The sequence below is a fragment of the Solea senegalensis genome, unplaced genomic scaffold, assembly GCF_019176455.1.
Source record: "Solea senegalensis isolate Sse05_10M unplaced genomic scaffold, IFAPA_SoseM_1 scf7180000015308, whole genome shotgun sequence".
Taxonomy (NCBI): Eukaryota; Metazoa; Chordata; class Actinopteri; order Pleuronectiformes; family Soleidae; genus Solea; species Solea senegalensis.
Window position 1 is genome coordinate 55045 of NW_025321290.1, and position 14956 is coordinate 70000.

Consider the following 14956-nt stretch of genomic DNA (forward strand, 5'->3'; position numbering starts at 1 on the left):
CAAATCTGGAGCTGAACATCAACTGAATTATTATTATTGTTGTTATTTATTATCATAGTAATAATAATCATATTAATATTAATAATAATAAGTCAGAGTCAACACAACTTTAAAGAATACAAATCTAATTAAGTAAAATAAAAGGCACTAAAACAAAATAATCTTAAAATAAAAACATTTACATTAAAAAATGAATAAATATGACATCATTTTCACTCATGACGTCATAGCTGTAAAAGGAAACAAACTCGTGTTTTGTCGCGTAACAGTTTTTTTTACTGTGCTGCGTTCAGGTTCCTGTAAATCTGAGTTCTCCTTCATTCACCACTTTATTCATTCACTCGTTCATCTTTGTTGTTTTATTTGTTACAGTTGCTGCTTGTAAATATGGAAATGTGTTTGAACATGCGCAGATGACAGATGCTATGTTGAAAACGGAGTGAACAGAGAGAGAGAGACAGAGGAAGAGAGAGGAAGAGAGAGCGCGGAGATTCGACAGAAGAAGAAGCGACAGAACAAAGTCAGAAGAAGAAGAAGAGGCGGAGGAGGAGGAGGAGGAGGAGGACAACAACAGGTAAGAAGAACAAGCAGGTGCTGACGGCGCGTGCGTTCCCGCCGCAGCGTTGCGTCTTTTTTTCTTTTCTTTCTTCGTTAAAAAAGAGCAGTTGTTTTTTCTTCGTCTGTTAAAAAACAACTTGTTCAAAGTGTCTCGAGCGCACAAATTTACTGAAATAACACCGGGGCGATGTCTCGTGCCACTCCCGGTAATTCGGTTTATTGCGTTGTTTTGCACTCGTGACAAATACCGTACGGTTTAACATCGTTTTTCTTTAAATGTGTTTTTGTGGTTTAGTTTCGACGTAAACGCAACAAATGACGCACGTGAGTCATGACACACGCACACACACACACTGAACGAAAGTGACGGAGGGTCTTTGAACGAGGCTGGATCTGGATGTGGTTCTGGATCTGGACCAGAAGAACGTGGATCTGGACCAGAAGAACCTGGTTTAGGACCAGAAAAACCTGGTTTAGGACCAGAAGAACGTGGTTCTGCTTGTTTAGTTTTCAAGAAAGAAGAAAAAAGTGCGACTTCAAACCTTTGAAGGAGGAAAAACTAAAGGGACGCGTCCTGAAAGACCAGGTTCGGTTTCTTTTGATGAACAAACACGAACTTTAATCAACGAAATATAAACTTTGTTTGTTGTCGCCGCCAAAGCGTTTTTTTCTGCTGCACTTTCCACGCTCTTTAAACTCCGCCGTGTGTGTGTGTGTGTGCGCGCGTGTGTGTTCCTCGTGGTGAACATTTCCTCTTTCACTTTTATCAAAAAGAAAGACGAAGTTTTTTTTAATTTTTAATCTCGATCATCGATTTTTTTTCATGGATTATAATCCGATTATTCATGAATCAAAAAAAGGACCGTGTCTTTTTTCTTCCTGTTGATTTTTTTTCTGAGAAATTCCTTCTCTTTAAAAACTGGAAACAGTCTGTGTGTGTGCATGTGTGTGCGTGCGTGCGTGCGTGTCTGCGTGTGTGTGTGTGTGTGTTATAATGATTACATTAAAAAAAAGTTTTTGTTGAGAAAAGGAAACAAAAACAAAGATAGTTACTGCAGTAAAATCCATAATCTCCTTAATCCTCTGTAAGACCTGAGGACAGACAGACAGGAGGACAGACAGACAGGTGGATGTCCTGCTCCATCAGCTGTTAATACATTTGTTTTTTAAGAGAAAAGAAAAATCCTTCCGTCAATCTGAGCAGAATAAATGTTGTCAGATTAACTGTAATCTCTCACTGTGGCAGTGACTGTGGGTCACAACCACTGTGACCCCGCCTATCAGGGTGTGACCCCGCCTATCAGAGTGTGGGGTCTGCACTTTTATTTTGAACACCTCTTCTTGTGACTTTTCTTTCCTGTGAAACTGAAGTTTGTAAATCACTCACTCTCCAGAGAGAAAACCAGTGATTTCAGCTGCTGCTCCTCTGCTGCCTCGTGTGGTCACTGTGTGTCACAGATGACGATGACGACGCCACTTTCTTCGTCTTTGTTTCTCGTGTCGTTCCAGTTTTTCTTCTTTGCTGAGCTGTGATTGGTTCTCAGACGTTTGGAATGCAAACACTGACAAACTCCCACTTCTTCTTTTGTTTGTTCAAAATAAAGTGGAAAATAAAAATGACACCACTTCCTGTCTGCGACTGAAACATGAGACCACAGTGATGTGATCACTTCTGTTTTACAGAGCGAGGGATGCAGTGAAGAAGAGGAGGAGGAGGAAGGTCTGAGATCAAACCTCTGACCGATGGAAAAGAAGAAGAGATGAATTCAGGTGAAAAAAACATTTCAAGTCAAGAACATGATATTATTATTATTATTATTATATATAATAATAATATATATATATATTATATATATTATATTATATTATATCATTTAATGACTAGTGTTAGTTACTAGTTAACTGTATGTAACTAGACTTACTTTTGTGCATATGCAGATCCTTTGCAGGAGGAGGGGGCGGAGTTTAACTGGGAGGAGTTCATGGAGGAGGCGGGACTCACCGCTGCTCCTCACGCCTCCTTCAAACACGTGAGTGATGATGAGCTGACGTCAAAGTCGTGGAGAAACTTTTTCAAACATTAAAATCATTCCAACCACAGTCAGTCAAATTTCCTCTTCTTCTTTTTCTTCTTCTGTGGTTAAATCCTCATAAATCATAGAAAAGAGTTAAAGTTTTAGATTCAAATAAACATCAATCACATCAGGTCAAATATTTCCTGGTTTCATTTTCATCAGCTGACGTCTAATAACTTATTATTGATTATTGACTTTAGGGAAAAACAGAATACACACACACACACACCCCTCTTATATAAGCCTATCAGAGCAGTGATGGAGTGACATTGTTTCAGCAGGAAGTCGCAAGGACTTTGTGTTGTGTTTATTTCTAACATGATGGTTTTTTTCCATTCACTGACCTGTGTGTGTGTGTGTGTGTGTGTGTGTGTGCGTGCGTGCATGCATGCATGCGTGCGCGAGTGTGTGTGTGTGTGTGTTTGTGCGTGTTTGAGAGCGACTGTTGAATGGGAACTTCCTGTTTCTCTCGCAACATTCTTAAGAATTGAATAACAGCTGTGATGGAAACATTTAACTGTTTATCCTCATGCTGCGTTCACTGTCATGTCCCGTTTATCGTCATGCTGCGTTCACTGTCACGTCGCGTTTATCGTTCTGCTGCTTTCACTGTCAATGTAAATGTATTATATCACATTATATAATAAATCATATTATATTATATCACATTGTATATTAAATAATATATTAGATCACATTATATTACATTACATTACATTATATCACATATATTAAATAATATTATATTAGATCACATTATATTACATTACATTACGTCACATTATATATCAAATCACATTATATTACATTATGTCACATTATATATTAAATCATATTATATTAGATCACATTATATTACATTACATTATATTACATGATATATTAAATCGTATAATATTAAATTATAATCGGATGAAATCAGAGTGTAATACCAGGTGTGGTCACAGGTGGAGCTCAGTCTGCAGAGCAGCTTCCAGCCTGGGATGAAACTGGAAGTGATCAACAAGAGCAGCTCAGACTCGTACTGGGTTTCCACCATCGTCGCCACCTGTGGTCAACTGCTGCTACTGCGCTACAGTGGCTACGGAGACGACCGCAAGGCCGACTTCTGGTGTGACATCATGACTGCTGAGCTGCATCCTGTGGGCTGGTGTGCTCTAAACAACAAGACACTGATGCCCCCTGAAGGTAGGAGGAGGAACTGCAACACGCACACACACACACACACACTCTGGACAGACTTTACCTGGATCTTGTGGAAATGTCCAAATGTCCCTGCAGGTGTGAATGAGTCTGATCCAGATCCAGATCCTCGTCACAATGTCAAACATTAATGTTACAAAGTTTCCTCCCTTTTAAACAACAATCATGTATTTTTAGATGAAACTTTATATAATTTACCACAAACACAAAGTTTGTTTCTTCACAGTGATCAAAGAGAAATACAGCGACTGGACCGAGTTCCTGGTTCAGGACTTAACCGGATCCAGAACGGCACCGGCAAACCTGCTTGATGGGGTGAGTCTGAGGAGGGGAGAGAGAGAGAGAGAGAGAGAGAGAGAGGTGGTAAAAGTCTGGTCCTGGTCCTGGTCTCAGTACAGTCTGGTCCTGGTCCTGGTCTCAGTACAGTCTGGTCCTGGTCCTGGTCTCAGTACAGTCTGGTCCTGGTCTTGGTCCTGGTCTTGTAGGACATACAGTAACCAGTTCAGGTTAAACGTGATGTTTGAATTAACCTGTAAACTAAGTTGACCTCTGACCTCACAGCAGCAGCTCACTAACTGTCCTTCACGTCCCTCAACATCTGTGTCTGTGTCTCCGTCTGTCTGTGTCTCCGTGTGGTCCTCCAGCCTCTCAGAGGGAAGACCACGGTGGACCTGTTGGTCCAGGATTGTGTCCTGGAGCTTCAAGATGTCTCAGACCCGTTTCGGTTCTGGCCGGTTCGAGTGGTCCACAACGTCGGAGGAAGACTTCGCCTGCGCTATGCCGGACTCTCTGAGGACGACCGGGCTCGGGACACGTGGTTGTTCTACCTGGACGTCAGACTCCGCCCCCTGGGCTGGGCCTTGGAAAACCAGCTCCACTTAGCCCCGCCCACAGGTGACTTTTCATTTTCTAACAGAGTTAGAAAGTTTATGAAAATGATTTTTATTCAACACTTTGTATCAAATGTCAGAGTTTGGTTCACTGAAGAGCGCCCCCCACTGGCAGCAGGCTCTGGGTGCAGCGCGGCTCCATGGTCAGAACGCTCCACTGCCAGTCCAGGTTTTTAAAGTCAGTGAGTGTGTGTGTGTGTGAGACTGTGTCTGTGTGTGTGTGTGTGTATATGTGTGTCTGTGTGTGTGTGTGTGTGTGACTGTGTGTGTCTGACTGTGTGTGTGTGTCTGTGTCTGTGTGTGTGTATGTGTGTCTGTGGACTGTGTGTGTGTGTGTCTGTGACTGTGTGTGTCTGTGACTGTGTGTGTGTGTGTGTCTGTGACTGTGTGTGTGTGTGACTGTGTGTGTGTGTGTGTATGTGTCTGTGACTGTGTGTGTGTGTGTCTGTGACTGTGTGTGTGTGTCTGTGTGTGTGTGTGTGACTGTGTGTGTGTCTGTGACTGTGTGTGTGTGTGTGTACTGTGTGTGTGTGACTGTGTGTGTCTGTGTGTCTGTGACTGTGTGTGTGTGTGCTGTGTGTGTGTACTGTGTGTGTTTGTGACTGTGTGTGTGTGTGTGTGTGTTGTGACTGTGTGTGTGTGACTGTGTGTGGTGACTGTGTGTGTGTGTCTGTGACTGTGAGTGTGTCTGTGACTGTGTGTGTGTGACTGTGTGTCTGTGTGTGTTTGTGACTGTGTGTGTCTGTGTGTATATGTGTGTCTGTGTGTGTGTGTCTGTGTGTGTCTGTGTGTGTGTGTGTGTGTCTGTGTGTGTGTGTGTGTGTGTGTGTGTGTGTGTGTGTGTGTCTGTGTGTGTGTGTGTGTGTCTGTGTGTGTGTGTGTCTGTGTGTGTGTCTGTGTGTGTGTGTGTGTGTGTGTGTGTGTGTGTGTGTCTGTGTGTATGTGTGTTTGTGACTGTTCTGTGTGTGTGACTGTGTCTGTGTGTGTGTATATGTGTGTGTCTGTGACTGTGTGTGTGTGTCTGTGTGTGTCTGTGTGTGTCTGTGTCTGTGTGTGTGTGTGACTGTGTCTGTGTGTGTGTATGTGTGTTTGTGACTGTGTGTGTGTGTGTGTGTGTGTGTCTGTGACTGTGTGTGTGTCTGTGACTGTGTGTGTGTCTGTGTGTGTGTGTCTGTGTTAGTGTGTTTGTGACTGTGTATCTGTGACTGTGTGTGTGTGTGTGTGTGTCTGTGTGTGTGTGTGTGTCTGTGACTCTGTGTGTGTGTGTATGTGTGTTGTGACTGTGTGTGTGTCTGACTGTGTGTGTTTGTGACTGTGTGTCTGTGACTGTGTGTGTGTGAGTGTCAGTGTGTATATGTGTATTTGTGACTGTCTGTAACTGTGTGTCTGTGTGTCTGTCTGTGCAGATCACTGTTATGATGGTTGTGTGTGTGTTTGTGTGTGTCTGTCTGTGTCAGGATCACTGTTGTTATGATGGTTGTGTGTGTATTTGTGTGTGTCTGTCTCTGTCAGGATCACTGTTGTTATGATGGTTGTGTGTGTGTGTGTGTGTGTCTGTGTCAGGATCACTGTTGTTATGATGGTTGTGCGTGTGTGTGTGTGTCTGTCTGTCTGTCTGTGTCAGGATCACTGTTGTTATGATGGTTGTGTGTGTGTTGTCTGTCTGTGTCAGGATCACTGTTGTTATGGGGTTGTGTGTGTATTTGTGTGTGCCTGTCTCTGTCAGGATCACTGTTGTTATGATAGTTGTGTGTGTCTGTGTCAGGATCACTGTTGTTATGATGGTTGTGTGTGTGTGTGTCTGTCTGTCTGTGTCAGGATCACTGTTGTTATGATGGTTGTGTGTGTGTGTGTGTCTGTCTGTCTGTGTCAGGATCACTGTTGTTATGATGGTTGTGTGTGTGTTTGTGTGTCTGTCTGTGTCAGGATCACTGTTGTTATGATAGTTGTGTGTGTCTGTGTCAGGATCACTGTTGTTATGATGGTTGTGTGTGTGTTGTGTGTCTGTCTGTGTCAGGATCACTGTTGTTATGATGGTTGTGTGTGTGTGTGTGTGTCTGTCTGTGTCAGGATCACTGTTGTTGCGATGGTTGTGTGTGTGTGTCTGTGTCAGGATCACTGTTGTTATGATGGTTGTGTGTGTGTGTGTGTGTGTCTGTCTGTCTGTGTCAGGATCACTGTTGTTATGATGGTTGTGTGTATGTTTGTGTGTCTGTCTGTGTCAGGATCACTGTTGTTATGATGGTTGTGTGTGTGTGTGTCTGTCTGTGTCAGGATCACTGTTGTTATGATGGTTGTGTGTGTTCACTGTTTGATGTTGTGTGTGTGTTTGTGTGTCTGTCTGTGTCAGGATCACTGTTGTTATGATGGTTGTGTGTGTGTGTGTGTTGTGTGTGTGTCTGTCTGTCTGTGTCAGGATCACTGTTATGATGGTTGTGTGTGTGTTTGTGTGTCTGTCTGTGTCAGGATCACTGTTGTTATGATGGTTGTGTGTGTGTGTGTGTCTGTCTGTCAGATCACTGTTGTTGCTGTCTGTGCTCAGGATCACACTGTTATGATGGTTGTGTGTGTGTTTGTGTGTCTGTCTGTGTCAGGATCACTGTTGTTATGATGGTTGTGTGTGTTTGTGTGTCTGTCTGTCTGTGTCAGGATCACTGTTGTTATGATGGTTGTGTGTGCTTTGTGTGTCTGTCTGTGTCAGGATCACTCACTGTTGTTATGGTTGTGTGTGTGTGTTTGTGTGTCAGGATCACTGTTGTTATGATGGTTGTGTGTGTTTGTGTGTCAGGATCACGTGGATCTGCAGAAACATGACTTTCAGACGGGGATGAAACTGGAGATGGTTTCACCGTGGGAGCCGTTCAACATCTGCCCTGTTTCTGTCACTAAGGTGAGACACAACCCTGACCTCTGACCCTGAACCCTGACCTCTGACCTCTGACCCTGAACGCTCATTAAACGACGCCTCTTCACTGAGGTCAGGATCTGCTGGTCCTCTGCTGCCTCGTGTGGTCACTTTGTGTCACTGAGGTCAGGAGCAGCAGATTTCCCAAGATGCACCTCTTCCTTATCTTTCATAAATGTTTCTTGTCTCCAGGTCTTCAGTGAGATCTTCTTCCAGGTCACGCTGGATGACCTGCGTGTGGATGTGACGCCACGCTCGGCCGTGTGCCACGCCCACTCTGCTGGACTTCTGCCGGTTCAGTGGAGTCTGAAGAACGGAGTGAGTCTGGAGAAACCGCGCGGATACCAAGACCAGGACTTTGACTGGGCCGACTACCTGAAGCAGAGTGGCAGTGAAGCGGCTCCAGACGCCTGTTTCCCTCATGTGAGACGTGATGTTCATGTTTTCATATTTCATTCAAGTCAGGTCCAGCTCCAGGTCCAGGTCTGGTGGAGCTTTCCTCGTCTTTGTGGCACTAGAGTTCACATGAGATCACATGATCTGTAAATCATCAGCCAATCACATCGTGAAGAAAGAAGCGACTGATGAAGGAGAAGATTTTTAAAAAATTCAATGTTTTCAGATGTTTTTCTCACATAAAAATCACTGAATTTAATTTTGATGTCTGTGTGTGTGTGTGTGTGTATGTGTGTGTGTGTAGTCGGGGCAGAGCAGAGGTTTTGTGAAGGACATGCTTCTGGAGGCAGTGAATCCTCATCGTCCAGAAGAAATGTGTGTGGCACAGATCACACAGGTCAAAGGTCACCTGCTGTGGCTGCGACTGGAAGGTACAGGTGTGTGTGTGTGTGTGTGTGTGTGTGTGTGTGTGTGTGTGAGAGAGAGCTCCCTCACCTGTCCTCTCTCTCTCTCTGCAGGTTTAACAAAGTCTGAATTCATCGTAGACTCGACGTCCATGAACATCTTTCCTGTCGGCTGGTGTGAGGCCAATGTTTACCCTCTGACCTCTCCACTCAGACCTGTCTGTACGTACACACACACACACAGACACACACACTCACACCACACACACACACACACACACACACACACACACACACACACACAGACACACGTTTGAGTGTCAGTTTGTCTGATCTGTCTCCATAGATCAGAAGCAGAAGAAGATTGCAGTGGTGCAGCCTGAGAAACAGTAAGAAAAGCTATACATGTATAAATGTGAATGTATGTATATGTATATATATATATATATATATATATATATATATATATGTATATGTATACATATATATACAGTGGGTATGAAAAGTATTCAGACCCCTTTAAATGTTTCACTCTTTGTTTCATTGCAGCCATTTTCTAAAATCAAAAAAGTTCATGTTATTTCTCATTAATGTTCACTCAGCACCACATCTTGACAGAAAAAAAAACAGAAATGTTGAAATGTTTGCAAATGTATTAAAAAAGAAAAAGTGAAATATCACATGGTCATAAGTATTCAGAGCCTTTGCTCAGTATTGAGTAGAAGCTCCTTCTGAGCTAGTTGAGGATCTTCTGCCATTCTTCCTTGCAGATCCTCTCCAGTTCTGTCAGGTTGGATGGTGAACGTTGGTGGACAGACATGTTCAGGTCTCTCCAGAGATGCTCAATTGGTTTAGGTCAGGGCTCTGGTTGGGCCAGTCGAGAATGGTCACAGAGTTGTTCTGAAGCCACTCCTTTGTTATTTTAGCTGTGTGCTTAGGGTCATTGTCTTGTTGGAAGGTGAACCTTCGGCCCAGTCTGAGGTCCTGAGCACTCTGGAAGAGGTTTTCTTCCAGGATATCTCCAGGTACTTGGCCTCAATCATCTTTCCTTCAATTGCAACCAGTCGTCCTGTCCCTGCAGCTGAAACACACCCCCATAGCATGATGCTGCCACCACCATGTTTCACTGTTGGGATTGTATTGGGCAGGTGATGAGCAGTGCCTGGTTTTCTCCACACATACCACGTAGAATTAACACCAAACAGTTCAATCTTGGTCTCATCAGACCAGAGAATCTTATTTCTCATAGTCTGGGAGTCCTTCATGTGTTTGTTGGCAAACTCTCTGCAGGCTTCCATATGTCTTGCACTGAGGAGAGGCTTCTGTGGGGCCACTCTGCCATAAAGCCCCGACTGGTGGAGGGCTGCAGTGATAGTTGACTTTGTGGAACTTTCTCCCATCTCACTACTGCATCACAGTGATCTTTGGGTTCTTCTTCACCTCTCTCACTGAGGCTCTTCTCCCACGATTGCTCAGTTTAGCTGGACGGCCAGGTCTAGGAAGAGTTCTGGTCGTCCCAAACGTTTTCCATTTAAGGATTATGGAGGACACTGTGCTCTTAGGAACCTTGAGTGCTGCAGAAATTCTTTTGTAACCTTGGCCACAATTCTGTCTCTGAGCTCCTTGTGCAGTTCCTTCGACCTCATGATTCTCATTTGCTCTGACATGCACTGTGAGCTGTAAGGTCTTATATAGACAGGTGTGTGCCTTTCCTAATCAAGTCCAATCAGTTTAATTAAACACAGCTGGACTCCAATGAAGGAGCAGAACCATCTCAAGGACAATCAGAAGAAATGGACAGCATGTGAGTTGATTTGATTGTTACAGCAAAGGCTCTGTATACTTATGACCATGTGATATTTCACTTTGTCTTTTTTAATAAATTAGCAAAAATGTCTACATTGCTGTTGTGGTGCTGAGTGTACATTAATGAGAAATAAAATGAACTTTTTTTGATTTTAGCAAATGCAATGAAACAAAGAGTGAAAAATTTAAAGGGGTCTGAATACTTTCCATACCCACTGTATACACATTTATTTCTATACATATATACACACACATATATATATATATATATATATATATATATATATATATGTATACATATAACTGCATATAACATATAATCGCAGATTAACGTCCAGGTTACAGAAGAGAAATGATAAATGTTGTATAAAAGTTGTATAAATGTATTTATGTCTTTTACACCGACAGTTTGTTGACACTTGTTTCCTCTGATTCAATCTGGATCATTTTATTGATTATTGACCTACTTGATTGGCCCCCCTCTGCAGGTTGGCTCTGCCCCAGCTGGTAGAGGTGACACCTGTCAGCCAGCCAGTTGCCATGGATACAGGTAAACAACACGTTACAAGATTTATCTTCAGTAATTCATGCAATTGAGAGAGAGACACACACACACATTGAGCCAGGCTCTGTTGTTAGTTGTGATTGTGGAAACATGGAGGGAGAGGATTTCATTTCTTTCTTTAAATTAAAACTAAAACGTTTGTGCGTTTGAGTTTTACTGGAAAAAAAGGCTGAACTGTCCCTTTAGAGATGCACAGGTATGTAAACAAAAACAAATGTGTTGTGTCTCAGGAAGATCGTGCTGCTCTCAGATCTTTGTCAACCATCGATGTTTCTCTGGTCCGTTTCTCAACAAAGGACGAATCTCTGAGCTGCCGCAGAGCGTCGGACCTGGCAAATGTCCTCTGGTCCTCAAACAGGTCAGAAGATGGTGGACACACCCTGGAGGACGGAGACAGACAGGAGGACAGATTCTTTGATTTGATTTGATGACTGGTGTGTTTTTGGGCTTCCAGCTGCTGAACATGCTCATCAACGCTGCATACAAGCCCGGACGAGTCCTGAAGGAGCTGCAGGAGCTGCAGGAGCAGCAGGAGCAGAGCTGGGACTGTCAGGAGGAGACGCTCAAAGCCAAGTGAGAACCTCCTGCTCTTCACTCATTCTTCTGCTTTGTCTGTTAAAACATGAACTGATGAATGAAAAACAAGGACAGTCATCACCGTCTACACTGACCTGAATTCATTCATTCATTGATGAAAGTGAAATCTCTCTTTGTCTTTGTCGCAGATATAAAGGGAAAAGTTATCGCTCCACGATCAGGATCGTCCGCGTGGCCGAGCACGTCCCCGCGTTCTGTCGTTACGTGTGTGTGAAGCTTCAGTGTTGTCCAAACCTCCTCAGTCCCGTCCTCATCGCTGACCAGTGTCCAGAGAAGTGTTCTCTTCAGACCAAAACCAAGTACAGTGAGTGTCTGTGAACGTCCTTCACTGCAGCTGGGAATGTGTCTCCATCGTCTTCTGTGTCTCTGCAGCTTATTACCACATGAAGAAGAGGAAAGTGTCCAGAGCTGCAGCCGGAGAAGAAACCACGGAGACACAAGTGTCCAAACCCACGCGTCGCAGGAAGAAGAGGAAGTCCATCTTTGTCCAGAAGAAAAGACGCTCGTCCACCATGGACTTCACCTGTGCTGGATCTCCACAGGTTTGACCAAACTTCTCCTCTTCCTCCTCTTCCTCTTCTTCTTCTTCTTCTCCTGATCATCATCAGCAGCTGTAACACTGCCCCCTACTGTTCAATGTTCAGGTTGTGCACAGAGAGGCGCGATGCTGCCCTCCACTGGCCAAAGCTCTCAATCACATTTTCCTCTGTTGCTCTGCCCTTTGATGTCCCTCTGTCTCACTGTCCCGTTCTTTTCTCAGGACAGTGATGAGGAAGAGGACCATGAAGATCTGAGTGAAGGAAACACTGACGTGTCCTCTGTGGAAGTGTCCAGCAGTCGTCCTCGTCGGGCCGCCACGCTGCGCCGGGTCGTCAGTGCAGGAAACGCCACGAGCAGCCGCAGCGTCGGCGAAGGTCGCAGGAGGTCGACCCGCTCGCTGTCGGCACAGAACCAGAACTACGACAAGAACCAGACACCGTCAAAGAGACAAGACACACAGGTGAGACAGAGGTTCTGTCCTCACATCAGTTCAGTCAATAACTGAACTGATGATCGATAATCAATTAAATCATTATTGAAAACCTTGTTAATGTTGGGGCTTTTATTTTGAAGTTATTGACATGACGGAAGTGAACGTTTGTGAACTTTCATCTGTTCAGGAAAACACAACAGGTGTGTTCACATTAAGTGTTTGTGTCTGTGTGTGTGTTTGTATGTGTGCGTGTGTGTGTGTGTGTGTGTGTTTCTGTGTGTCTGTGTGTGTTTCTGTGTGTGTGTGTCTGTGTCTGTGTGTCTGTGTGTGTGTGTGTCTCTGTGTGTGTCTGCGTGTGGGTGTGTCAGGTGGATAAAGACAAGGATCAGCTGATTTTGGACACAAACCCTCTGGACTGGAGCGTCAATCAAGTCGTTCAGTTTATCAACTCGACCGACTGTTCATCACTCGCTCACATCTTTCAGGAGCAGGTACACACACACACACACACACAGACATACACACACAGACGTGTGTGTAATTGTGTTGTTGTGTTACAGGACGTGGACAGTCAGGCGTGCTGCTGCTGACTCTGCCCACACACACACACACACACACAGACACAGACACACACGTGTGTGTAATGTTGTTGTGTTACAGGACATGGACAGTCAGGCGTTGCTGCTGCTGACTCTGCCCACACACACACACACACAGACAGACACACACACAGACAGTCACACACACACACACACACACAGGCGTGTATAATTGTGTTGTTGTGTTACAGGACATGGATGGTCAGGCGTTGCTGCTGCTGACTCTGCCCACACACACACACACACACACACACACACACACACACACACACACACACACACACAGACAGACACACACACACACAGGCGTATGTGTAATTGTGTTGTTGTGTTACAGGACGTGGGCGGTCAGGCGTTGCTGCTGCTGACTCTGCCCACACACACACACACAGACAGACACACACACACACACACAGGCGTATGTGTTGTGTTGTTGTGTGTTACAGGGCGTGGGCGGTCAGGCGTTGCTGCTGCTGACTCTGCCCACACACACACACACACACAGACACACACACACACACAGACAGACACACACAGGCGTATGTGTAATTGTGTTGTTGTGTGTTACAGGGCGTGGGCCGGTCAGGCGTTGCTGCTGCTGACTCTGCCCACACACACACACACACACACACACACAGACACACACACACACACAGACAGACACACACACACACAGACGTATGTGTAATTGTGTTGTTGTGTGTTACAGGACGTGGACGGTCAGGCGTTGCTGCTGCTGACTCTGCCCACAGTTCAGGAATGTATGGACCTGAAACTTGGCCCCGCCCTCAAACTGTGTCACCACATCGAACGAGTCAAAGTGTCTTTCTACAGACAGTTCGCCAACTGATGGAGGGTTGATTTACTGCCCCCTGGTGGAAGGAATACACAGAGGAGGTGGATCCATGTGCAGAAGACGACTTTGATTTCATGATTCAGCTTCATAACATTTAGGTTTATGATTATTGACCTGAAAGTCAAATAAAACATGTATGAAATATATTTAAGAGCCCAGGAAGTAATATATTTGTTATATTTATTCCACTGTCGTCACAGAAGCTTCTTTGTGTCATCTATGCAAAACATCCCATATTTTAATAAACAAGAACATTTACTCTTTTGTCATCTTTTTACTCTTTACACAAGTGTGTGTGTGTGTGTGTGTGTGTCTCACTAGCGCCCCCACTTCACTAGACAAAAAAAAGAAATGTACATGAATACATGACTGAATGTGTGTGTGTGTGTAAAGCTGTTACACAACCTTGTAAACATGTTAATGTAAATAATAAATATAAATGTATAACAGAAGAGAAGAACCAGACCGGTCCTGGTTTTCAAAACTAGATTCAGCTCAAAAGTGGAATGGCCCTTTTTACCCACCCACACACACACACACACACACACACACACACAGACACGGACCTGACACACACACACACACACACACAGAGACACTTTGATGGCATTGAGTTCAGAGCATCATCAGGTGGGAGGAGTCTTTTAACTTTGTCCTCTCTAATGAAAAGTTCATGAAAGGTCACAGCTGATGGCACACTGATACATGACCTTTCCTCTGTGTGTGTGTGTGTGTGTGTGTGTGTGTGTGTGGTATTTAAGCATCAGCAGGTGCTTTACCTTCATCTTCATCATCATTATCTAGATCAGATTACTGTAAGTGTTTATTATCAGGATGTTAAATCTGTTAAGTGTTAGCTTGTCTGCTCTGGCTCCACCTACAGTTTACACTCAGTTTACACTCAACAGATCACCAGTCTCTAAATACAAGTTTACTTGTGGCTCCCAGAGTCTGGAAGAGCAGAATGTTTTTTAAATCATCATCATTATTATTATGATGATGATTATTATTAGTATTATTATTATCGCTATTATTACTATTATTATTCTTATCATTATTATTATCATTATTATTATTATCATACATATCATCATTATTATTATGATGATGATTATTATTAGTATTATTA

General features: G+C 43.9%; 1 protein-coding gene across 2 annotated transcripts; it reads left to right on the forward strand.

Annotated features, from left to right (window-relative positions):
* The first annotated feature begins 542 nt into the window (after positions 1-542).
* Positions 543-14085, forward strand: sfmbt2 (Scm like with four mbt domains 2). 2 transcript variants are annotated; one of them, XM_044017342.1, is made up of 21 exons: positions 543-574; positions 854-1144; positions 2242-2328; positions 2497-2588; positions 3581-3821; positions 4063-4151; positions 4481-4730; positions 4807-4904; positions 7515-7616; positions 7824-8054; positions 8332-8464; positions 8546-8653; positions 8778-8820; positions 10726-10787; positions 11033-11160; positions 11257-11375; positions 11528-11703; positions 11772-11941; positions 12160-12399; positions 12741-12863; positions 13681-14085. In XM_044017342.1, exons 3-21 carry the CDS (start codon positions 2319-2321, stop codon positions 13819-13821), a joined length of 2556 nt encoding a protein of 851 aa, XP_043873277.1. In that variant the 5' UTR covers positions 543-574; positions 854-1144; positions 2242-2318; the 3' UTR covers positions 13822-14085. The 2 variants fall into 2 exon arrangements, with proteins under 2 accessions (XP_043873277.1, XP_043873278.1); XM_044017343.1 differs by lacking the exon at positions 543-574 and having other exon boundaries at positions 581-1144; positions 8332-8458.
* Positions 14086-14956: the final 871 nt, after the last annotated feature.